General features: G+C 33.4%; 2 protein-coding genes and 1 long non-coding RNA gene across 12 annotated transcripts; 2 read left to right on the top strand and 1 right to left on the bottom strand.

Moving 5' to 3' along the window:
• Positions 1-5296: 5296 nt before the first annotated feature.
• Positions 5297-8727, top strand: LOC140803597 (uncharacterized). 4 transcript variants are annotated; one of them, XR_012111917.1, is made up of 4 exons: positions 5308-5578; positions 6312-6474; positions 7595-7720; positions 8267-8727. It is a non-coding gene; the product is annotated as an uncharacterized lncRNA (long non-coding RNA). The 4 variants fall into 4 exon arrangements; XR_012111912.1 differs by having other exon boundaries at positions 5297-5578; positions 6312-7682; XR_012111910.1 differs by having other exon boundaries at positions 5297-5578; positions 6312-7720.
• A 1834-nt stretch (positions 8728-10561) lies between these two features.
• LOC140803430 (2-hydroxyacyl-CoA lyase-like) lies at positions 10562-13794 on the bottom strand. The gene is made up of 2 exons (XM_073159340.1): positions 12209-13794; positions 10562-11085 (listed from the first exon to the last, which is right to left on the bottom strand). The coding sequence occupies exons 1-2, from the start codon at positions 13619-13621 to the stop codon at positions 10771-10773; spliced, it is 1728 nt and encodes a 575-aa protein (XP_073015441.1). The 5' UTR covers positions 13622-13794; the 3' UTR covers positions 10562-10770.
• Positions 13795-15671: 1877 nt separating this feature from the next.
• On the top strand, positions 15672-23355 carry LOC140803079 (uncharacterized). Of its 7 annotated transcripts, none has more exons than XM_073158808.1 (7): positions 15672-15765; positions 16270-16460; positions 21107-21157; positions 22188-22428; positions 22757-22879; positions 22967-23029; positions 23121-23355. In XM_073158808.1, exons 2-4 carry the CDS (start codon positions 16286-16288, stop codon positions 22340-22342), a joined length of 381 nt encoding a protein of 126 aa, XP_073014909.1. In that variant the 5' UTR covers positions 15672-15765; positions 16270-16285; the 3' UTR covers positions 22343-22428; positions 22757-22879; positions 22967-23029; positions 23121-23355. The 7 variants fall into 7 exon arrangements, with proteins under 7 accessions (XP_073014909.1, XP_073015198.1, XP_073015342.1 ...); XM_073159097.1 differs by having other exon boundaries at positions 22964-23029; XM_073158945.1 differs by having other exon boundaries at positions 15736-15803.
• The last annotated feature ends 1329 nt before the right edge of the window (positions 23356-24684 follow it).

The raw sequence follows: 24684 nt of genomic DNA, 5'->3' as shown, positions 1-24684 counted from the left end.
TGGATCGCAAACGTATAATTTCATTGTACAAATGCTAAACCGACGACGTTGAAAAATGTTATCACACCCTTTGGGTCTCGTGAGTTAAAATGTGGTTTTACATTTCTATCAGCATATCTTCTCCAATTTGTTCGCAACCACCGGTTGGTGAATGTTCCTGGTCAACTGGTTTCGGGTGCAGCATGAGGGGTACCTATGATCAACGTAGAGGGTTTCGGTACCTAAATGGAAAATGGATTCACATGTTTACTCTTCGCTTTAAACTCTTCGACACAACTTTGTATTCGAGTAATTCCAGTTGAGTAACATAAGAAATCACAAAAATGGAGGCACTGTTGATTTGGTTGATGGTTTTGTCTTTGGAAGCTTTAATTGTTTTGGATTTAGAATATTCTCGTGATTTACTGGTGGAAGGTAATCTGTTAAGTTACAAAATTAGAACTTAATGTAAGAATGTCAAAAAAAAAAAAAAAGAATTGAAATAAAATTATTCAATTTAGATTATTTTCTAAATGTTACTTAATAACAACCGAATTGAAATAGATTGAAATATGAACGAACATTAATTCATTTAATCGTAGAATACAAAATATGGCTAATGGGCCTTTTTTTAAGGAGCATTCACATTTTTCCTCTAACAAAAACATAAATCGAAAATTTTGTATTTTCATCCCATGCATGATTTGGTGGGAGATGATAAAAATCTTATCTTGAGTCAAATTACAGCAGCATAAAAGTGAAGAAAAACAAAAGCATAAATAAAATAAATAAAAACCATGGAACAACTAGATAATGTTAGAAATGACTAGAATAACTCTCGATATATGATATTTTGTCAAAGTAAAGTTATTTTTCCAAAAAAATTCTTCATTAAAAAAAAGGAAACCAGAAAAGTAGCGAGCTAAAAATATATCGACGGAAACCACCAAGGGTATGTTTGGTGTGGGTGATAAAAAGGTGATTGATGAGTAATCACTCCTCATCACATGTTTGATACTCCCAATTATCTTGTGGGCTATCACATGGCCCGCACTGTACATATTACATGAGAGATTAACTATCACATCTTGTCCAAGTTCTTTATACAACCCAAAGATAATAATATATAATTCTTGTTTTACCCTTTAATAACAAGTATGAACTAAATTTATACATATCATTTAATAATATTTATGATAAGAATTCGAGATAAATATTAAAATACAAAAGTTTATGCAATAAAATATAATTGTACAATCTAAAAAATCGTCTTAATCCCAGCTTATGGATTTACTACTCACTATTTAATTTTTAATTATTTTTCAAATTATATAATTCAACTTAATAATAATAATAATAATAAATAAATAAATAATAAGATGTGAAATAATAATAATAATACTAATAAATGAGAAGATACAAATTAACATCAATAATAAAAATTAAATAATGATAAAAAATTAATTAAATTAATATAAATTATTGAATAATAAAATTACTGATTAATTATAATTATAATTATAATTAATGATGAAACTATAATTAAATTATTGATTAAAATAATATATCATTAATTATAACGAGAATAATTATTGTATAAATAATTTTAGAAAATAAAAATAAATTAATTTTTTATTAATATCAGGATTTGCATAATAAAAAAATTTATTAATAAATAATGAGAAATAATTTTTTGATAAATTTAATAGTTACGAGTCGGAAGAAGAATTATTAGTAAAATAAAAATGAATTAGTAACAAAATAATAAGAAATAGTCAACGTAAAATCAACAAAATCATTATAAATAATAAGAAATAATTATATAATAAATATTAACAAGATAAAAAGATAATAATAAATGATATTTAATGAATAGGTAATAATTAATATTAAAAATAATAAGAATTAATCAATTTTTTTAAAAATTATTTATTTGTTTATTATTATTATTATTATTATTATTATTATTATTATTATTATTATTATTATTATTTTCTTTTATTTATTTATTTTTTGTTTATGTTTATTATATTTAGGTAAGGTGATTATATACACATAGTGATGATATTTTGGTCATTTCAAGATAATACACAAAATTAATCCATAATTTTAAAATCATACCAAAAATCATATATTTTATTTCACTATATTATTTATCATAATCTCTAATTTTTCAATGAGTGAGTCTCATGTAAGACCGTCTCACGGATCACAATCTGTGAGACGGGTCAATCCTACCCATATTCACAATAAAAAGTCATACTTTTTCATGGGTGACCCAAATAAGATATTCGTCTCACAAATACGACCCGTAAGACCGTCTCACACAAGTTTTTGCCTTTTTCAATTACTCTAATTACTAATCATTTAGTTATCCTATCTTACACACCAAATATAACCCAAATGTTTACGGATCTGAAAATGAAAACGATCTAGTGCATATCATGGCGTTAGATTTTAGGACATATACTCGTATTAATCAAGGCATGGCCAATTATAGAGAAGCACAATTAATTAACGATGGAACACCATGACTGCTTTCCAAGTCAAGGCACGGCCGCACGGCTGAACATAGATTATTTTATATTATACATGAATTATTTCTCTATTTATATATGATTAAATGTTAATTCTTGAATCATAAACATATATGTCAACTTTCGTAAATATATGAAAAACTTTTATAATTTAATAGTATTGAAAAAAAAGAAGACAAAATTGTGTGAGACGATCTCACGGATCGTATTTTGTGAGACAGATATCTTATTTGGGTCATCCATTAAAAAATATTATTTTTTATTCTAAGAGTATTAATTTTTATTATGAATATCGTTAAGGCTGATCCGTCTCACAGATAAAGATTCTTGACATCGTCTCATAAGAGACATACTTAAAAAAAACAGTTGTAATATAACATAAACTAACCCTCGAACATTTTGGCAGTGTATATCCACGACAAGTTCCGAATAAATATCATCCTTTTATGGCAAGTTGCCTAACTTTTACATGGACAGTCAATTTTGTAGTGGCCGTACCTGGAAAAAAAAAAAGCAGCAGATATTACTTTTGCAAATTAAATATTCCAATATTAATCGAAATCAACGGTGGAAAGTACCACACACAAACACTCAGAAGGAGTGCTGCACAAATTTATGTCAAATTCAAAAATTTTAAATAGATGTCGCAAATCCATTATGAATGTTTATGTGAAAAATTTAGTTGAATTGTTCGAATTCTGATCGGCGAGATATTTATCGTCTATGTCCATTGAACATCAGTTTAAATAATAATGGGATAGCTAAAAATTTATTATCAATTTTTCATGATACTAATGACATGATATATATAAACTAAAAATCAAATAATATATATACTTAAAAGTATTATATAATTTATAAAATCGGTTTGGTTCAATTTGCTTAGGTATTTTAAATTAAAACTTTGAACCAAATCAAATTTTTTGATTTGATTAATTTTAAAACCAATACAAACAAGCAACTTGATTTAGTTTGGTTTCTGCTCACCCCTACTATCAACTGTTCTATTAAGAGGATATCCTACCACTCCAGTAAATCTTGTGTGTATATGCATGTGCAATCGGTTTTTTCTATATAATTTTTAATAAAAAGTTAGTAACTAAATGTGAGGATATACCATCTAAATACACTATGTTTTTTTTTAATCTCTCCTTTTTCCGACTTGGCGCTATCTGATGCCGACGAGGTGCTCACTAGTATAGGTGCTCACCAGTACAATACCACCTTGTCACACTCCATAAAATTTGTAAAATTTTAACATATGTATGTGACTAAGATCCAATTTGACAACACAGGTGATCAAAATGACAAGAAGCAAACATACAAGATGAAAATTGCAATTTTCTTTGTTTTGTTCGCAACCGTAGTATATTTGTATACACCTATTGAAAAGAATGACAGGGCCCTTTATTCTTTGGAGGAAGATGAAACATCAAAACCCCCAACCCCGTCATGTATAGAAAGAATGTTTGAATAAATTGTATAGTATACAAGAATCTTGATTATCGAAAGATGGATACATGGATGGAACTAGTTAGTGGGAGAAAGGCGACTAGTAGAAAATAATAGACCCACCTCACATGAAATATTGTGACAAATAAAAGATTAAATTAAATTTAAATTTTTTAACAGATTATATAATGTCCTCCAACGTCAATTATATGGTAAGAAAACCCTAATACCCAACGTCCATACACTATTAGACATGGTAGAAAAAGACTTGTCGCACCAGTATCGTGTGGTGTGTTTGGGGGGAAAGAACCCAAAGAAAGACCATGTTGATGAGATGATAAGGAATTTGTGATGAGGGATTCTTCTTGTCCATCTCGTAGGACCAATGCTTGAATCTGACCCGTTGCACAAATATGCTCGATTCCAATTTATTTTTCTCTATTGTTTGTTTGTCCCTGCTCCAAATTCTGCATGTCCCCCCACTATTTCTATTTGTCATGAGTCATCAAGGTCAAGAAAATCAAGCCAAATCAAGTGCTACTTCCAGAGTTTCCCTTCCTTTGTGTTTTCCTTTTTCTGCACAAGTTTTCTTGAACAGTAATTACCTCCGTCTTTTTTCTTTCGGAAAAGGGTATAAAGTTTCAAATAAAGATTCATCACTTATAAATTTCAAGTTTGAATGACTTTTTGAGGATATTTTCTGGTAATTTTGAACATATTTCTGAGTGAGTAAACATATATGTCTTGCTTTTATTTGATGTAATTAGATAAAGTTAATAAGGACTGGAAGGAAATCAAAATTCTTGATCCACAGACCACAAAGGTGCTTTTTCTCCACTCGATGATAATAAACTTCCACAATTAATTTTTAGTATTTTTTTCGAGAATAAATTTGGCAAGAAAAACTAGGGTTAAATGGTCTAAAAATACATGAATCTTGTCTGGCAAAACCCCGGGCCCACGGGCGACTACAATTATATATATATTGAGTTCAAGTGGTCTATTTCAAGTAATTTTTCGATCATGTCGAGTACCACCAAAATCCAACGGCCCATAAATCTCATTAAATTGAAAACGTGAATATTCTTTAAATTAATGAGTGATAAGTATAATAGACATATATATGACTGTGGTCCTAGAGTTGGTCACAAAAATATCACAATAGGATAATCTTTACATTTAAATATGAAACGTTAGATCTCAAGTTGATTTTTAGCCATCAATCCATGCTTGAGACATAATTCATGTTATCCATTCACTAATCCGCAACTCACACGATTAATAGATGAATTTTACTCTTCAACTCCGAGTTATTTTGTTTCGAGAGACCGATAAAACTTATATCTTCAATAAAAATCCATACATAATATAAGTTGAGATCTTTTCAAGTCTCCTAGAGGATGCATGGAAGCAAAACCCTCAACTACTTTATCCCTTTATCATCAAGCAGAATTTATTGACTCCATATCCAATCATGCTCTTTGTTTTCCAGCCGTATACGGATAAGACCATACACAAATAATATTTAGAATTGTGCTCAATTAAGGATAAGCTTCCAGCTGCGCAGAGAGAGAGAGTGATGCTTTCCCGCAACCAAAAATATTTGAAAGGTTCTTATTCTCAATTCTACTGTCCCGATTTTTGATTTTTCTTGCAGCAATATGAAAGTCCATTTTAAATTATAATATTCATTTATGGATATGCAGATCGTGCCCACAAATCTAATGCTCTTAAAGGCTGGATCTTTCTCAGTTTCTTGGTTGTCAAAGCCTGTTTATCCTGAGTTTAATAATGCTAATAAAAAGCCAAATGCCGAGATTTCTTATCCAAATCAAAGAAGTAAGACAGTTTTTTCACTATAAATACTGCTTTCTGGGGTTTCTCCTAAATCATACAAACATACTACGTTTATTCTTTAATTCTGCTCTCTATAAAATTTTCTTCTTAATTTCATAAGCTCCATCCATGACATTGCGCTTATTTTGGCCTGAGATTTCACTGTTTATTATTAATTTTCATCGGAGGAGTGATTTTTTATATGGAAAATTAGTGTGGATCGATTTATGTATGTTAAAGTGGTGGCGGGGAGAGTGTTGTTGACAGAAGATAGAGAGCACCGATGACGAATTTGCAAGGCAGTCTGCATCTTTTCCTTTGTGCTCTCTAGTCTTCTGTCATCACCCTCGAAGCCCCTTTTTGTGTTTCCATATGAAACATATAATTATTACTCTTTTTGCACAATAATACCATACTCAAACTCTTCATTTCCTGTGTTTTTTTAGCCTTTTAACTCAGTGATATGATCTGAAAACTAATATATGTGAAAAGCACTTCTGTTTTCAGGTTCTGAATTGTTTAGTAACGAGTACACAGCTAGCGAAGAAATGCGGAGACGGCTAGGGCTACGTATTTCTGCCCTAAAACAAGGTTCTGTGGAGATGCAAACTTGATGAATTTATAGGCACTGTTTCCATCTTCCTGTTCCCATGTTTGATACAGAAATTTCGTGAGTACTACTTAGTCTTGAGTGCCATTTGATTCTGTCATTTAAATCTTGAACACTGGAGTTCTTACGCTGTAGTGTTTCTTTATACTTCAATAAGCAGTTCCCGATGACTTTAAACAATGTCTACAAAATGTTCTTGACCGTGATTTTTTAAAACCCCGGATATTAAAAAATTAAAACTAATTTTAAAAAAATGTTCTGGATTATTGGCCGGACATATAAGTGCTAGCTAGTACCTTAAATGCCTTTTTTAAAAATATTTTTGCTTAATATTTTTGAAAATTGTGTTTGATTTTGTAAAAATATTGTATTCACTATATGGTGATGATTTGATCCGGATTCAGTTCTCTTTAATCTGACATGGGTTTAATTTGTTTTAATTTTATAGTGCCGGTTAAATCTGATATCCTTTACAACATCGTGTTTTCAAAAATCAAGCATATCTGCAGCATTTGAAGGACGTTTTAAATCTGATTTTCAAATTCACAGGATTTTAAAGATCATTATCTTCATATAATTAAGGAGTTATATGTGTGTTTTTTGTCTTTCTCAATGGGTGTTAAATGCTATTTGCGTAATTTTATAAATGAATAATCTTCTACTTATTGGATCCTCTTTGAAGATATTGATGCTATAATTCCATTTTCTTATAGTAGATTTTAAGATAAACATTACATTTGAAGAAGTTGCTTACACAAATAACTTGGTATGATTGATCTATTTAGTGACAGAGTCTGCTGGTGTTTATTTCTTACATATATATCAATATTAATGTAGAAGCCTGAATATTTACAAGCAACATTTCGCATTCTTTGTTCTTTTATGTCATGTTCCATGATTATCGACGAATGAAAAATCTTATTAAAAAAAATTTACTTACGAAAAAGTTGATGAATGTAGTACCTAAATCCATACAACACACACACTAGAATATAATCATATAAGCAACATGAAATTTTGATTGTGATACACGGTTGGTAAGTGCAACTACAAGTCCATGTACGAAATATTGTTGCAACTAACAATTTCCATTAATTATTTTGTAATATAAAGAGATCCCGTAATTTTGATGTTTCTCTCCTGAAATCCTGGTGTATGTAATAATTATGACACACTGCAGGGATCCTCCACTATCACCTCCGGCTACATCTGCATCGGCACCACCGCCACTTCTTGATCAGCTGCTGCCATGTCCGCCCGTGCTAGTTGTAAGTGCAAAATACATTAATATATACAGGGAGGGCAGGTGAATACAAAAACTCGATTTCTATCAAACCATGAAGTCATGCATGTTGGTTTTTGGGATAAATTCATGATTTTGTTTGCTGAAATTTTATGTGAAATTGGGAAAACCTAAGTTCATGTCAAGGGACTAAGGGAGACAACCTGGATAAACCTAAGCTCGTTTATATTTCATGTTCCATCTTATATGATGTATATATTTAAAGTTAATATTTTTTTAAAAATTATTAATTATATATATACATTAATGTTTGTACCATATATATATTTAATTATATATATATTTAAAGTTAATATTTTTTTAAAAAATTATTAATTATATATATACATTAATGTTTGTACCATATATACATTACTGTTTGTACCTAGTTAGCGGAGTAGCTAATATAGTATTATATAACAAAATAGTTCTAATATGATGAAAAAAATTGAATAAATAAAAACTAACTACTATATATATTAAAAATATATATTTTTATTTTAGACAAAAATATTGAGCTGCTAATTAAGTTTAAATTAGTTAATGATGATTACCAAACCATGGTAGCAGAAGGTACAGCGTAGTGAAAGAACTCCCAGTCTGGCTACGTACAAACAGATGAATTCGTTTATCTAATGTGATAACCCGATCGAAACCGCAGCTTCATTGTTGCCTAGCTTTAACTTGAAAACAAAAACCCAATAAAGAGGAAAATTTATCAACAGGGTCGCGACCGAGCTCAGAAGCATCGGAATGATCAAGCTCTGAGTCTGCAGTTATCGAGTCAGAGACTTGAGGATCGCGTATGGGAAGAGAGATAGGATTAGCCAAGCGCGAACTTTCCGCCTAAAACGGCCGCGTAGGTGTAGGTTCCAACTTGGCGTATTGCTCAGCTCCATATGCCTGCCCACACAGAGTTTCCAATGCACTGGCCATTCCAAACTGCATGGAGAAATCAGAAAAATTATACTATAGTCTATAGGCATATTTTGGTACAACGGATTTAAGAAGGATAAATTTTTATCTTACTCTCTCTCGTTCGGTTCACATTCGAGAAAAAAGCTAATGACTGTGGTTTTTTATTGTTGTCATGAGCCGTTTAAACTATTGTTGACAGTTTAAACTCCTGTTGTTAAAAACACGTTCAAAGATAACGATTTTAACTACAAGAGCACTTTTAACCACAATAGTTTTAACGATAAATCATAAAAATTTATACTATAATTTTAGTCTTATTGAGTTTTTACTTGAGGGGTCCATTGTTTATACTTTATATTGTCTATTTAAATTGTTCTTAAGATATGTATGCTGTTTATAAATTTTAATAATTTTATAATGCATTTGGGCCAATGTACTGCTATTAAGAAAATAAATTTATTGTTTAAAAAGATATGGGATCAAACGTTATCAAGAAAATATTTATAGCCTTCTATTTATAAATAAATCCGCCATCCTAAACTATTTAAATTGAATCGAGCCAAATATTAATAATAATTTAATGTTCGAATTCGTCTCAAATTAAGTATATTCGAGTTCGAGCTCGATTCGAAACTCGATAATTTTATTTTAATTTTGCTCAATTACGGCTCGAAATGATGTACCAGTTCGAGTTTGACTCGAAATGTTCGAACATATTCGCAAGTTATTCGGCTCGAGTTCAATAAGTTTGAAAACGAATTACACAAAGCTTTTTTCCACCTATTCCATTTTATTCCCCCTCCATTGCTTCCATTTTTACCCCACCAAAACGAGTTCAGCATCCCTGTCGGAGTTCACGGTTGGGAATCATCAGGTCCATTTCATATCTGTTACGCACCACCATATATCACACCGTCGATACGAGAGCATCACTAAAAGTTTTAAAAATTCTGGTTATTCCCATTTTTTAAATTTCAAATTCGGATAAACGAACCATAAAAACCAAAATTTTCAGTTAGATTAGTTTTTTTAGTTTTAACCATACTTTGAAGGATGCTAGTGGTTGATGAACATGAGTCGTGTATGCGTAATGTAATATATAAATATTATGAATTTTATGTATGCAAGAAGCATTTATCATAATATTTATAAAAATAAAATAAAAAACAATGAAGGATCTGTTCGAGAAGAGAAACAGTATAATAATTTTCTAGAAAGAAGAATATAAGAATGTTGAAGAGTGAGAATTAAAAAGTAGTATGAAAGCTTGATATTTATTGAATTTTAAAAATGTTTCACCAATACACCAAGGAATTCAACTTTGCTTAATAGTATGGACTGTAATATAATACCAAGTATTTACTTTTACACCAAGGAATTCGACTTCACTTAATAGTATGGACTGTAATATAATACCAAGTATTTACTTTTATTATCTTTCATTTTAAAAATTTTTGGTGTTATTTTTCTTCCAACCAAATGAGAATCAATATAATGATCCTCCAATCCAGTTCTCTAATTTTCTCCAGGTTTTCTCAATCTTTACACTTTTTGAAAACTCAAGCCCTATGTAATGAAGAGGTCTAATGATGTGTTTGGATGCAAGCATTGAATCTGGCGTTCAAGTTCAGATAGAGAATTGAGAAATCTTTTGCCATCAAGTCAGATGGGATGATAGAATGAAAAAAAAAACAGATGAAACAAAGAAGATAACAGTGTCAGAACTAAAATCTTTCCAGACATTAAAGCTTCAAGCACATAATTTTGACAGTCAGAGATTCCAAAATCAACTAGCTATGTTTTAACTTTTAAGTCATGCGAAAATATTATCCGATTTATTAAGTCCAATTTTTTAAAGATTCGTCTATGTTTTAATGAACAAAAACACTTCGTAAACATGCTTATTTATCCAATATATGCACTCCTTTTCTCGCATACCCATCAATCGACTTTGAACGGAACCAAATAACGCCAATTAAGTTGGTGTAGAATCTCGCATACATATCTCACCATCTACAGTATTATCAATATAAAATCCTAAACCACCCTTCCAAGTTCTTTTAGATTTCTTGGTATGCCGGAAGACAAATTGATAGAAATTACAAATGCATACATGAACTTGAATCTGTGACATTGCACATGCCTGGCTTCATCGATCAGTTTCTATGTTGCATTCTCCCACTCTCAGCACCAGCATAGGGATCGATGGTAACATTTATGACAGTAGGTTTCCTTGCAGAAAAGGATTCGTCAAGTGCTGATTTTAGTTCATCAGGTGTACCTACAAGATAGCCTTTTCCTCCAAAGGCTTCAAGGAGAATGTGATATGCTGCACCAGGAACAAAAGAGGTGGGGGCCGGATCATCCTTGTGTGGTCCTGTGATTTCATCCGGGTTTCTCCGGTCTCCTCCATAAACTCCACCATTGTTGAAAACTATGACCACCACAGGCAATTGATAACGAACCAATGTCTGAACACGTACATAGAAGCACACACCACATAAGTTAATTTTATGCTTAAGATGCATGAAATCGATTTCATAAAATGGTATAATAAATGAAAAAACAAAGGGAGACTTTTTCGGGTTTTTGTGTAGAACATATGACCTGAAACCTAGGGGATATCGAGTTATTAGAATCTGCTAAACAAAAATAGCAAATGTTATTTTGTTTAAACTTCATTGAGCTAACATGGTTAAGATAACGAGCAGATTCCAACATTCATACAACTGGAATGTTTTGTGCTTCTGATCATACTGAACTGAAAATTCCAAGTTTATACACTTAACATCAACACTGACAAACCAATGAGGGGAAGCTAAAGTGTAAGCCAACAATCAAGATATATGTTGACTTGTAACTTTTCAAGGTTTTGTCTCATCAAGCTTCATTGATGAACTCAGTAATTTAAGGTGTTCAACAAAGCCTTCTAAAACTGGGTCTTAATGCCAAACGGGAACACTTTTATCCCCTTGAACAAGTATTGATACCCATGTCATTAACGGGCATATCCGTGGAAATTTTTTGTTTAAAGTGGGAGACTCCCACCCTCCCCTGTCCACCCCCACTGTCAACAGAGTATGTGATTACCCAATAGGTTGCAGAAACCATGGAGGACAAATGAGAATTTTTCCCAGTGATCATTTGACTCAAACATAAAGGAAACGATGGAGAATTAAACATTAGCAGCATAAGATAGTCACATCCTAAATAAGTATGAGAAGAAATGTTCACACGACTAAGCTACACACTCTCGCTCTAGTCTTTTTAACCTTTGAGCAATAATTTTTTAGATTGGGAAGCAAAATTTTTATATACAGGGCATATAAGTTCACATTTGGCTTTCGATTTTTTTTTTTAAAAACTCATGTAACAGCATTTCAAGATAAAATATTATTAGCTCAACATGCCATGCCTGTTACTCATAAAAAAATCAGAACGCAGGTCAAGTGAACTCAGTAAAGCATTGCCACAGAAAAATACTTAGGAATGAACTAATGAAGTGTGATAAGATATGTATGCTCTTCTGTCACTGATCAAAAGAATCCAAAGAAACGTTGCAGCAAATTTCAAAGTTCAGTGAAAATAAATTACCTCGACTTCCATCGCACTGAATCCAAATCCAGAGTCCCCCTCCACCGCCACCACTAGCCGATCAGGTGCTGCCACTGCAGCAGCAATGCAATATCCAAGGCCGACCCCCATTGTCCCCCAAGTCCCAGCATCCAACCTAGTTCTTGGCTCTGTTTGCACCAGAACCGCTCGGCCGACATCCATTGTGTTGGCTCCTTCAGACACCAATATTGGTGCGGGACTGCCCATGCCCGAAATCACATCCCGAATAATCCTCATCGGTGTCATAAAATTAAATGGCACCACGTCTTTCACCAACTGGGCCTCCATTTTCGCCACATTATCCTTAGCCTTGCGCTTAATGTCCCCAACCCAAGGATGATTCTTTCCCAGAACAAAGGGATTATCCTTAATCTCCTTATGAATCATCTCCACCACATCTTTTGCATCCCCCACAACACCCAACGTTGGGTTCCTCAATTCAATCTCCTCTTTACAAACATCAACAAGTATAAACTTCACATCCTTAGACCACCTCGGCGGCTCTCCAAAGTGCAGCAGCCAGTTAAGCCTCGCGCCAACCACCAATGCCACGTCACATTTCCCAATAGCAAGAGACCTTGCAGCAGTAGCCGCCAGCTCATGCGAATCCGGCAGCAACCCCTTCCCCATGGGAGTCGGCAAAAATGGAATTCCTGTACTTTCCACCAACATCGTCAGCTCATTTTCAGCTTTAGCATAAGCTGCCCCCTTTCCAAAAACGATCAAGGGTCTCTCCGCTTTCCTCAACAACTCCGCTGCCTTCTGAATTTCTGAATGATTAACCTTTGGCTTCTCGACCAAATATTTGTCTCTTGAATTCAGGGATTCAGCAATCAACCTTTCAGCCTCGGATTCCTCAACCGTCTGATGGAGAACATCGGACGGGATATCCAAGTAAGTCCCACCGGGCCGACCCGCTACAGCCCAATCAATCACACTGAAAACAGAAATCGGAATTTTTCTTATATCAGTAGCCTTTGCGGAGAATTTGGAAAAGGGTTTCACGGCAGCAATTTGATCTAGCTCCTGAAAGTCTCCTCTTCCGATACAACTCTGTTCAGAGGAGCCGGAGATCATAACCATAGGCCAGGTGTTTATCTGGGCATTTGATAATCCAGCCAGTCCATGAACACAACCAGGGCCAGAAACCGTCAGGAGTACACCTGGACGTCCGCTGAGGTAGCCGTAGGCAGAGGCAGCGTATCCCGCCGACTGCTCGTTGTGGAAGGCGATGAATCGGACACCCTGAGCTACGGCACGATTAGCAAGAGTGGTAACCGGTATACCCACGACTCCAAACATCATATCGATACCGGCGCGTGCCAGACACATGGCCGCAAGAGTATTTCCATCCACCATAGTTGATGGGCTTTCGTGATCAGAGCCGGCCATTTCAATGGCTGTGATTTTTCAGCCAAAATCAATACCACAACAGACCAATTGAGGTAAAAGAGGAAAATTAACCAAAAGCAACGAATTTGATCAATGTAAGATGGGAATGAAATTGGTAATTTATAGCAGAGCTAGCGAGTGAAACGATGCAGCAGATGGTGCCAGCGCCTACCCCAGATGAGATGAGTGAACAGTAAATATCAATTTGGTCCCTGATTTATCAGAATATCGTGTTTCCATACCATTAAATTTTTTCACGAAGACTGGATTCGACAAAGTTATCTATTCGTTGTTCCATTAGGATAATTTGTCATTGTAAAAATAAGAAAATTGAGATTGAGTAAATACATCGAAATTTTAGAAAGTTCACCAATTAAAAATATTTGCATACATTAGTTATACCATATTGTAAATAAAAAAAATAAACACATAAAAATATAGAGTTACTAAAAAAATTAGAAAATAATAATAATATAACTTTGGAATGTGAAACCATAGTCAAATATTTTAAAAAAAATATCAGCAAAAATGATCTTTCACGTTTCTCATTCTATCAGCCATTTCTATCCTATGTTCTTGCAGTTAGGGTTGTAAATGAATCGAGTCAATTGGAGAAATTTTCGAGTCGATTCGATAAATATTTTATTTGTATTCAGATTTATTAAACTCGAGCCTGAACTCGAACATGTTTAAACTTTTTTTGAACAAACTCGAACCCAAATTATTTTGTTCGATAATCGTGAGCAGCTCACGAATATTGATATTTTATTAATATAATATTAAATGTATACATTTCAAGCTTTAAGACTTTTCAAACTTTCGAACTTTCATTCTCGAACTTAACTATCAAAACAGTAATTCGAATAGCTCATGAATAAGGTTGGAAGATTTCGAGCAGGAACAACCAAAAAAATTTGAACTTCGAATCAAGCTTGAACTCGAAAATACTTAATTCGAGGCGAATTCGAACCATAAATTTTTACTCATATTCTACTCGATTCGGTTCGTTTGCACCCCTATTCACAGTGTACAATATATTTTTCTCTTATTCTGAATATGCAGACATGGTGAATTTCTCTTAATATTGAACATGCGACTACATTATATCTATGTGTTTTAGTTTCATATATATTTTTTTAAAAAGTATAACTTATTTTAGAATGTTTCAATCATTAATAAAATTAACATATTTATTCAAATTACAAAACAATGTAGAACGTGCTATCGCACCAATATAAAGGGTGTATAAAGGTAATTAACTATTTAATAAATATGAGCTTGTTCTTCCACTCCTCTCTTCCAACATTTCCGTATCACGCAAATATAGAATAAAATATTTTTCTTGAAAAATAGGAAATATATTAAAGTTTAACAAACAACATTAAAAATCAAGTTTACTGTTTGGATAAGAATTTTTTATAGGTAAAAAACTTTAAAAAATTGTGAAGCCAAATAAAACATGTTTGAAGTATAGTTTCTCTTTCAATTAAAAAAACTCAGATTTCTGAAGCACTGATAAATCTTTTCTTTTTACTGTAGCCATTTAAAATATTTAATCAGGATGATTTTGCAAATCCTATGTGTAAAAACAACTTTTTTTCTCATTTGGAAGCATCATCAAGACGTGTCATTAATATATATCAGCTCAACAAATAAATAATCATTAATAAATTGAGTGTGTGTCATGAGACGGAAATCCGGTGGAGACGTTTGAAAAAACGGGAAATTTGGGTTCAGTCTCCAGCCGTCATTTTTTTTTGTGTTCAGTCCCTAGGTACTTTTTTACCACATTCACATGAGTGTACCACATTTCCACATGAAGTGTACCACATTTTGTATAATATAGTACCATAATTTTGTGGGATAGGGAGTGAAGCCAAAGAAATTTTTTGATTGGAAATTTTTCAATAACTTCCGCTTGAAAAAATCCCCTTATTGTGTGTGTCATGAGAAACTTTATTTATTTATTTATATTTGGAATATATATATATATATATTATATATAAAAGAATTAGTTTTTAAAAAATAAATATTACATACTAATTTAAGTACAACTAATGGAAAACTTCCACGTTTCTGTAACTCTGCTGACCCAAACCCTTCCTCCACTTCGAAAGACATCCATTCAGCCGTTTGATTTTCAGGTTATTCCTCTATAGAGATTTCTTCCAAACATTTTAGGGTTAGCTTTTTTTTTTATTCAAAATTGTACAACATCAGCTCGTTCTTTTCCCCAAGAAACACTTGCATTGTTCTGAAATTAGTGAGATTTTTACATTCATATAGTTTGCAATCGCGTAATTGTGTTTGTAGTTCAGTGACCGCGTGCCAGTCACTATATAGATTGATACTGTAGGGATTGGGTTCTTTTTCCCCAATTTTTATTAATTTCCGAGGAGCTATTGCGGTATTATGTGATTTATTACTTCGTGAACAAGAGGAGAAAAAATGTTGGAAATCAGTGGCGAGATGGGGAACTGGGAGCGCTGTAGTATTTTCAGTGTTGCAGATTCCATTCGTTCTGTGATACATCTGGGTTGAAATTCTGAAATTTCTGCTAAAGATTGAATTTTTTAAGCTTCAGCTACTTACTGATGTGTTAGAGAATCATATCTTATGGCTTCTGGTTCATCTCTTAACTTTTTCAGTTGAGGCAGGAATAAAATGATTAAAAGGCAATTTTACAGATTCGAACACGGTGATAGGGATGCCCCTTCTGACTCTTCTTCTTCCGACTCTGAAGTGGAGGCTGAGACCAATGACGGAACAGAAGTTGAAGATGAAGAAGACAATGAGTTTGGAGAAATTGGAGAGAAGGAAATCATGTCATCTTCTTCAGGTATACGCAGCCTGGTTGTCAAATTTTTATGGGCATTGTCTGTGTTTTGAAATCTTCAAAAGCAAGATTGTGATGACATGTTGTGAGATTTATAACAAGTGCCATGGTTTTGAGGAGTGGATACTCTTCACAAGATTCGCTCATTCCGCTCATTAGTGTCTAGGATATATATCAACAAACTCTCATGTCAAATGCATTGAAATTTTTTACCATAGGCTTGCAAATATATCACATCCTTCCACTAAATGAATGAATTAAAATGAATAGGCTCAGGCTCGAACTTGGCTCACTAAGGGTAAATGAATTAGGGTAAGCTCAAAGAACGGCTCAGATAATGCGAAAGAAAATGGTTTGAACCTAATGCCCTTATCATTTTGTCTATGCAACTAATCCACCACAAAGTGTTGATAAAGACATGTATAACAATGCAAGTCTAGAAAAATTAACAATGCAATGACAACACACAATCAAAGGAAATGGAGCATGGTATCATGATTGTTCATAGGCACAAAGCTCACCAAAAAAATTATAGCAATTGTGTTAAATCTCACACTTGTCCTCTCTAACTATCATCAAGAGCAACTTATTCATAATGCAAAAGTGAGAATGCAAAAACATTTGCACGCAAAGATAACATCTTTTTTTTATTCGCATCGGAGGCAATCGGGATTCAGAAGAAAGAGATAACAAATGATCTAGGTGCTTGGAACTAACATCACTATTTTTCTTTTGCAATTAAAATTCACAAAAATTAAATCAAAATACTAAAAATCAAATAAAATAAAATAAAAAAATAAAAAATCCCACAGTCAAGTCAAACTTCTCACAATCAAACCAAAAACTCCCATACCTAAACTTGACATTGTCCTCAATGACAAAAAATAGATGCTCAACTAAAAGGATAAAATAGTAGGAAAAGTTAGAGAACTCCCCTGAAAACTGTTGAGCATCGTAAAGAAACATCATCTACTGCTGCGGTGGGGGAAACGGTGGTTCGAATCCCATGTGTCTGTAGAATGCCAACTGATTCTGTTCCACTCTGGTCAACCGCTGCTTGATCTCATCTATTTCTACGTCGATACGCGTTCGTGATGGAGTAGCAAATGTGTGTGGAGGCACACGTGAGTCTAAAGGTTCGTCCGGACCTTCAGATTCAGAATTGTGGTGGCCGGGTCGTGCAAACACTGCACCTTGTGGACAAAAAGAAACAACTCCCTGCACATGTTCTCTCAATTCCATAGTCTCTAAACAACGCAAATCAAGAGGAACCATAGGACAAGCAACATGAAGATCATTATTATCAAGATCAATCAACTTCAGGTTGACAGCTAATGCAGTGATCAATGAACCAAGAATCAAACGGCGTTTATGAGCAACGACACCAACAAATTAAGAAGCCAACCAAAAACCCAAATTAACTCTTATTCTATTTTGCATGCACCACAAGAAAAACAATTATGCTGCTGTTAACACACCCGCAGAATCTTTTCGACCCGAAAAAATAAAAGCAGAGAATCTGTGAATGTATTTCCACTATGGGTTGTGCAAGTAATAATCTTTGGATTTACTCGGGTCGTAATCGTTCTGTGTGGACATAGTTCAATAAAGGGCAATGAGATTAAATTGATCATGAAAATCACACGCGCTATTCAAATATTAATCAGTTTTTGCAAAATCATTGTCAATAAAACCAAAAGCAATGTTAAATTGAGTGATTGAAAATTTGAAAATGCCTCTCATTAACCTAAAACGAACTACCCTTGGACTAGAGAGAGTAAAACTTCCAGGCTTGACCAATTGAAAAGTAGCATAAAATTCACGCACAAGTTCTATAAGCAGGACATAAGACAGAAAAATATGATTCTCACCCAATGTTGCGAATCAAATCAAGCACTCTAGTTTTAATATTCAACAATTCTATGGTGGGGTGGTGAATATACTTGCATGGCCTTATATCTATCTTTTTCCACTTTTTTGATGAAGGTCAAATGACCATTCAAATCTGATTCAGATGGTGATAACGAATTCATCCCTTTACCCATCCGAGCCCTTTTATATAAACGTGACACACTCGTGCATTTATCCATTGAATTCAAAAAATTGTATCAATTAACAGAATTTTCTCCCACCAATACTTCCCAATACGCTCCAACACAGCAACAAATCACAATCAAGTCCAACAAATAGATAATTGTCCACGAATTCAGACAACAATGGCAAATCAACTAACTGAAATTAAAAGTGCGAAATTGAGAGATGTCACCGATAATAATCTTGATGAGCTGGCAAACCCGAACGGCTGATGGGTCTCGGCTGTTGTAGGAGGCGCGAGTGGCTGGTGCAGAAAGGTGGTGCGAGATGGGAGACGCTGTTTGTGGCGGAGAAGTGAGAGTGCACGGTGGTTCTTCGACAACGCTGGATGTGTGCAGGTGGGTGATAGGGTTGCAGGTGGAGGAGAGGGTGAAGTGAAGCTGGTGGACGCTGCTGTTGGCTGAGAGTTGGAGAAAGAGATGCTGATGGGGAAAGGGATGAATTCGTTGCCACCATCTGAATCAGATTTGAATGGTCATTTGACCTTCACCAAAAAAGTGGAAAAAGATAGATATAAGGCATTGTATAACAAAAGAATCATCCAATGCAAGTATATTCACCACCCCACCATAGAATTGTTGAATATTAAAACTGGAGTGCTTGATTTGATTCGCATCATTGGGTGAGAATCATATTTTTCTGTCTTATGTCCTACTTATATAGAACTTGTGCGTGAATTTTATGCTACTTTTGAATTGGTCAAGCCTGGAAGTTGCACACTCTCCAGTCCAAGGGTAGTTCGTTTTAGGTTAATGGGACGCACTTTCAAATTTTCAATCACTGAATTTAACATTGTTTTTGGTTTTATCGACAATGATTTTGCAAAAACTAATGAATATTTGAATAATGCGTGTGATTTTCATGATCAATTTAATCTCATTGACCTTTATCGAGCTATGTCCACACAGAACGATTACGACCCGAGTAAATCCAAATATTATTACTTGCACAGCCCAGAGTGGAAATACATTAACAAATTCTTTGCTTTTACTTTTTTTGGGTTGAAAAGATTCTGCGGGTGTGTTAACAATAGCAGAATTGTTTTTCTTGTGGTGCATGCAAAATAGAATAAGAGTTAATTTGGGTTTTTGGTTGGCTTCTCAATTTGCTGGTGTCGTTGCTCATAAACGCCGTTTGCTTCTTGGTTCATTGATCACTGCATTAGTTGTCAACCTGAAGTTGATTGATCTTGATAATAATGATCTTCATGTTGCTTGTCCTATGCTTCCTCTTGATTTGCGTTGTTTAGAGACTATGAGATTGATAGAACATGTGCAGGGAGTTTTTTCTTTTTGTCAGCCAGGTCCAGTGACTGCACGATCCAGCCACCACAATTCTGAATCTGAAGGTCCAGACGAACCTTTGGACTCACGTGCGCCTCCACACACATTTGCTACTCCAGGCGTATCGACGTAGAAATAGATGAGATCAAGCAGCGGTTGACCAGAATGGAACAAAATCAGTTGGCATTTTACAGACACATGGAATTCGATCCACCGTTTCCCCCACCGCAGCAGTAGATGATGTTTCTTTACGATGCTCAACAGTTTTCAGGGGAGTTCTCTAACTTTTCCTACTATTTTATCGTTTTAGTTGAGCATCTATTTTTTGTCATTGAGGACAATGTCATGTTTAGGTGTGAGAGTTTTTGGTTTGATTGTGAGTAGTTTGACTTGACCGTGGGATTTTTGATTTATTTTTTTAAATTAAGATGCAAAAACTCACAATGATATAATTAAAATAGTATATATCCCTTGAATCAGTCTAAGAAAATTACCCTAACATTGTTTGATTTACAATATCCATAAAAATTAAATAAGAAAACATAAAGAAATGCAAACTATTTTGTTGGGAGAAAATCAAGGTCTTACGCCTTTAGCTACGTACATGAGGATGGTGAATTGCTTTATCTAAGGCTGCGCCCCTTTTCTTTCGTGGAGTAGTATGATTTGGGTCTAGAATTAAGCTAAAAAGCCCACTAATTTCTTAATTAACCCTAAATCTTAAAATATAAAATAATAGATAATATCTTATCTAGAGATTCCCTCCAAGAATTTCTACTAAACTAGACACCATAATTAATTCTTTCAAATCTTGAATAATCTTCACAAAATCCGATTTTTCACTTCTTGCAATTTTAGGCAGCTGAAACATAATCACAAGGCGTGGCCACACCTTGTTCCAGGACCTCTTCTGGTTTGGCCAATCTCTTTCAAACCTCTATCTTGGAAACTTCAAATGTGATAAGCATCACCTTTTTAACTCAAATTTGCTCCAAGACCGTAAAAGTTCCTCCTACGATAAAGTTACACAAAAATGTATCAATTAAACATATCGGTGGTTGGAATAATGGGAAATATGAAAATAAAAATATTAACTATTACGAGCCTATCACTTACTGTTATGGAATTTTTTTCCCTAAATAACCCATCAGCATTTACTAGTACTTGAGCGTTCAAATTGTATACGGTGTTTCTTGACAATTTTTTAAATTATCTAAAAGTTGTGAATCATGTGTATTGTTGAATTTATTAATTTTGCTTGATCCTTTCCAGGATATGAAAGTGAGGACAGCTCGGTGAATGAAATTAATCTTGACTCATCAGGTTGGGTACAAGTGTTTTTCAATTTTTTGTCTAGTTTTATTATCTTCGTCTCTTGGATCAATTCCCTAATGTATTCAATTTCAGAATTAACTTTATTTAGGTTCAGCAGGTGTTTGGTTAAGTTTTTATGTTCCATTTTTGTTGTGCTTGTGCAATTTTCATTTTCTTGTCTCACCTGTGTTGCTTTCAATGATACTCAGACCATTGGCTCTGAAATTCCTTGTTTATTTGTTTGTCTCTGTATGTGTAGAACTACCGCATGAGGGCTGTTGCCATTTATGATTTATGCTACCATTCTTAGGGCAAGTTTGGATAAAGAAATACTTAGCTTAAGAAGTGCTTGTTTTTTTAAAAAAGAACGAAGCTGTTAGTGTATGGATAGAGTAGTGAAATGAGCTTTTATCATTAACTTTTAAAGAGAAACAGAAGCATAGCATTTTCGTCCCCAAAATCTGTTATTTTTCAGTGCTTTTTTGAAGTCTTTTAGCAAAAAATTAATTTTCCCCAAATGCGATTTTGCTTCAAAAAATTGTGACGACACGCACTCATACATTATAATTCCAGTTAAAGTTGGATGCATTTTGAGTGGCTCTTTACCTGTGATGAATTAAGTTGATAAATTTCTTGTTCCTTCGCTGTTTGCTTTCATCATATATCACAGGAAAAAACTTGTGATTGTGAACGGTAGTTTGTTAATCCGTTTTTCTATAACTTCAAGATCTTTGTCAATCATAATTTGATCACCTGAAGGAAAATATTTGACCATCTGGAGCTGATTAGGTAGCATAGAAATGTGAAGTTGATTCCAAGTTTAACTTGGATTATGAAAACTAAGTAAGAGTTCAACCTTATTATATGTTTATGACGAGAATAAGTTCTCCTTAAATTAGTTTCCATCTCTCCTTTGCAGATTCTATCCAAAGACATTTTTGCTCTGTCAGAAACTTATATGAATTTGTTTTATTATAGACAAAACATCAAAACGCGTAATGCCACTTGTTAATATTTATTGGATTGTTGCTCTATGAAGGTTTACCTACAAGCGACGATGACATGACTACGGAAAATGGCGGACAGGATATTGTTGGAGTCTTTCAAGACACGAGGGCAGTACTAATCTCGTTGATAACCGGGATAAACCTGAAAAGAACGACACTGAATTTGATATGGCAGATTGTGTCTTGAAATGTAAATCAGTGTTCAAGTGCAGACTATGCCCTAGGATAGTATGCTTGTCAGAGGAGAGTCTAAAGGCCCATCTCAACTCCAAGGCAAGTATACGTTCAACTCTGTCAAGATTCAAACTCATATAGCTAAATGAATGTCTTAATGTTTCTGTTAAATCTTTCAAGTTAAATAACCATATCAAGTTGAGAAAATGTTAGATGTTGTGTTCTAGAACTCCATATCTTCAAGAGGATTACATTTTCCGAATAAAATTCTTTTTGCTTCTCCTAGATGACTGCCATCTTCACTACTTGAATTACTTTATTTATTCAAAGCATAATGCAGCATCGTGAATGTGTCTTTCTTGTTAACACACTTGTGATGTTGTACACATGCTGTTGGTGCTGATAACATACTTCATGTCCACAACAGAGACATGCTCGCTCTATGAAATTACAGAGAGAAGGAAGGCTTAAGCTTATGCTGGAAAATGATGGGAAAATTGAGGGAGAGACTGAACTTGAGAAACATGCTACAAATACGGTTTCCGGACAGGTATTTTACTTTTTCCTGCAATTTTGGGTGATCTTCAATTATCCTTCTCTACTTCATTCAACTAGTTGGAGTTGATGACCGTAGCAGGTGTCAGCCAAGCCTAAAAAGAAAGTGAAAGGAAGATTCAAGCCGAAGAAGAGAATCAGACAGGTAAAACAAATTCTACAAGCTTCTTGATTCAATTTTGTTTAGTTTTGGATTCATAAGTTCGAGTGAACGACTTATTCCTACAAGATAACAGGAGGAAAAAGGGTCCCGGAGAGTAAAGCGGCCAGATGATTCTCGAGGTAAGAGACGGAAAAACAATAGTTGAAGAACATTAAATAAGTCGTCAAATTTTTCCGGCAAGATTTTGAATAGTTAGAAACTAAAGTGTTAATTTACAAACATAATTTGGATTAAATAGTTACACATCTTTGTTTTATTCAATATTTGATTCAAGTTCTATAAATGAATAGAATCATAATTCATTATTTTGTAATTACATATCTATCATCATCCTTTGTTGTCCCATCCGAGGAATCAAATGACATCTTGGTATATGTGTTATGTGGCATCTTAGAAGTAACAAATGGAAAATGCAGGCAAAATAAAAGAAAGAAACACATAAATTTGCATGAAAAAATTGAAGGAAAATAATAGCAAAAACATGCAAATTTACATGAAAATTGACTCAAGTCAAGCGCTGAAAAATCATGATTTATATGAAGCATTCACCCAAAATTGCCAAGTATTTGAGAATGGATTTCGACGTACTCTTATTTTACAAAATAAATCGAGTTATTCTTTTTAACGTAATTCTTTTTTAATCGTGTATCGTCTTGGCACTTGGTCAACTACAAGATTATAAAGCTAACAATATGTAAAAATTAATTAATATATTATCAAATTAATTAATAACTAATTGTACCTTACTGTACTGCTACGTTGATTATATGAAATACTATGTGAACTTGGTACAGCTTCTGTTCATTATTGATTGCATTATTTAATTATCAAGACTATACAAAGAATGTACCCATTCAAACACTAATTTATTTAGGTTTTGAAAACAAGAGGAGATCACATGATTAAGTTGATCTTCACGATTCAGAAATCTGGCCAATTGTTCTTTAAAAAAGAAAGAAAAATCTGACCAATTCGATACTTTATTATATTCACCGGCAAAAATTAAATTTAGGACGTCTCCAATATTTTTTTTTTTTTTTTTTTTAGTTGGAGGAGGGGTTTTGTTATATATTACATAGTTATGTATATATGTTGAGTTGGAGTTAATTTGAATATATGTGGTTGGACTTGAAATATATAAAAATGATAGTGAACTTATTACTTATTTATGAATACATGATTATATTTTCTAAAATAATATATAAATATTAATTGACTCGACGTCTTTTTAATAATAATTTTGGTTCAAATATTAATCCAACTATGAATATGTATTACACCATTACTAAAAACGTATTAAAAATCCCTCAAAAAAATTTATTATTATTATTTACCTAATTTTGTGCATTTAATTAAATATATATCTCATGATATATTTGAGATATATTTGATTTATTATTAATATTAATCTTCATACATTAAATTATAAGAATTTATTTTCACTAACAGTTTACAATTTGTATTTTGTTCAGCCCATCCGATATAAAATCTGGATTAGTACAGTCGAATAAAATTTTTAAGTTTAAAAATTTCAAAATCAGTTGTCCTGTAAATTCAGAATAAAAGAATGTTAAAAATTAGTTGCCCCGGATGTTGTAGCTGACTAGCTGTGGAGGAGATGGGCTCCACGCGCAAAT

Source organism: Primulina eburnea, chromosome 1 (genome assembly GCF_022965805.1).
Source record: "Primulina eburnea isolate SZY01 chromosome 1, ASM2296580v1, whole genome shotgun sequence".
Lineage (NCBI taxonomy): Eukaryota > Viridiplantae > Streptophyta > Magnoliopsida > Lamiales > Gesneriaceae > Primulina > Primulina eburnea.
The sequence above is the reverse complement of the archived record's forward strand: the minus strand, read 5'-3'. Positions and strand labels throughout refer to the sequence as shown.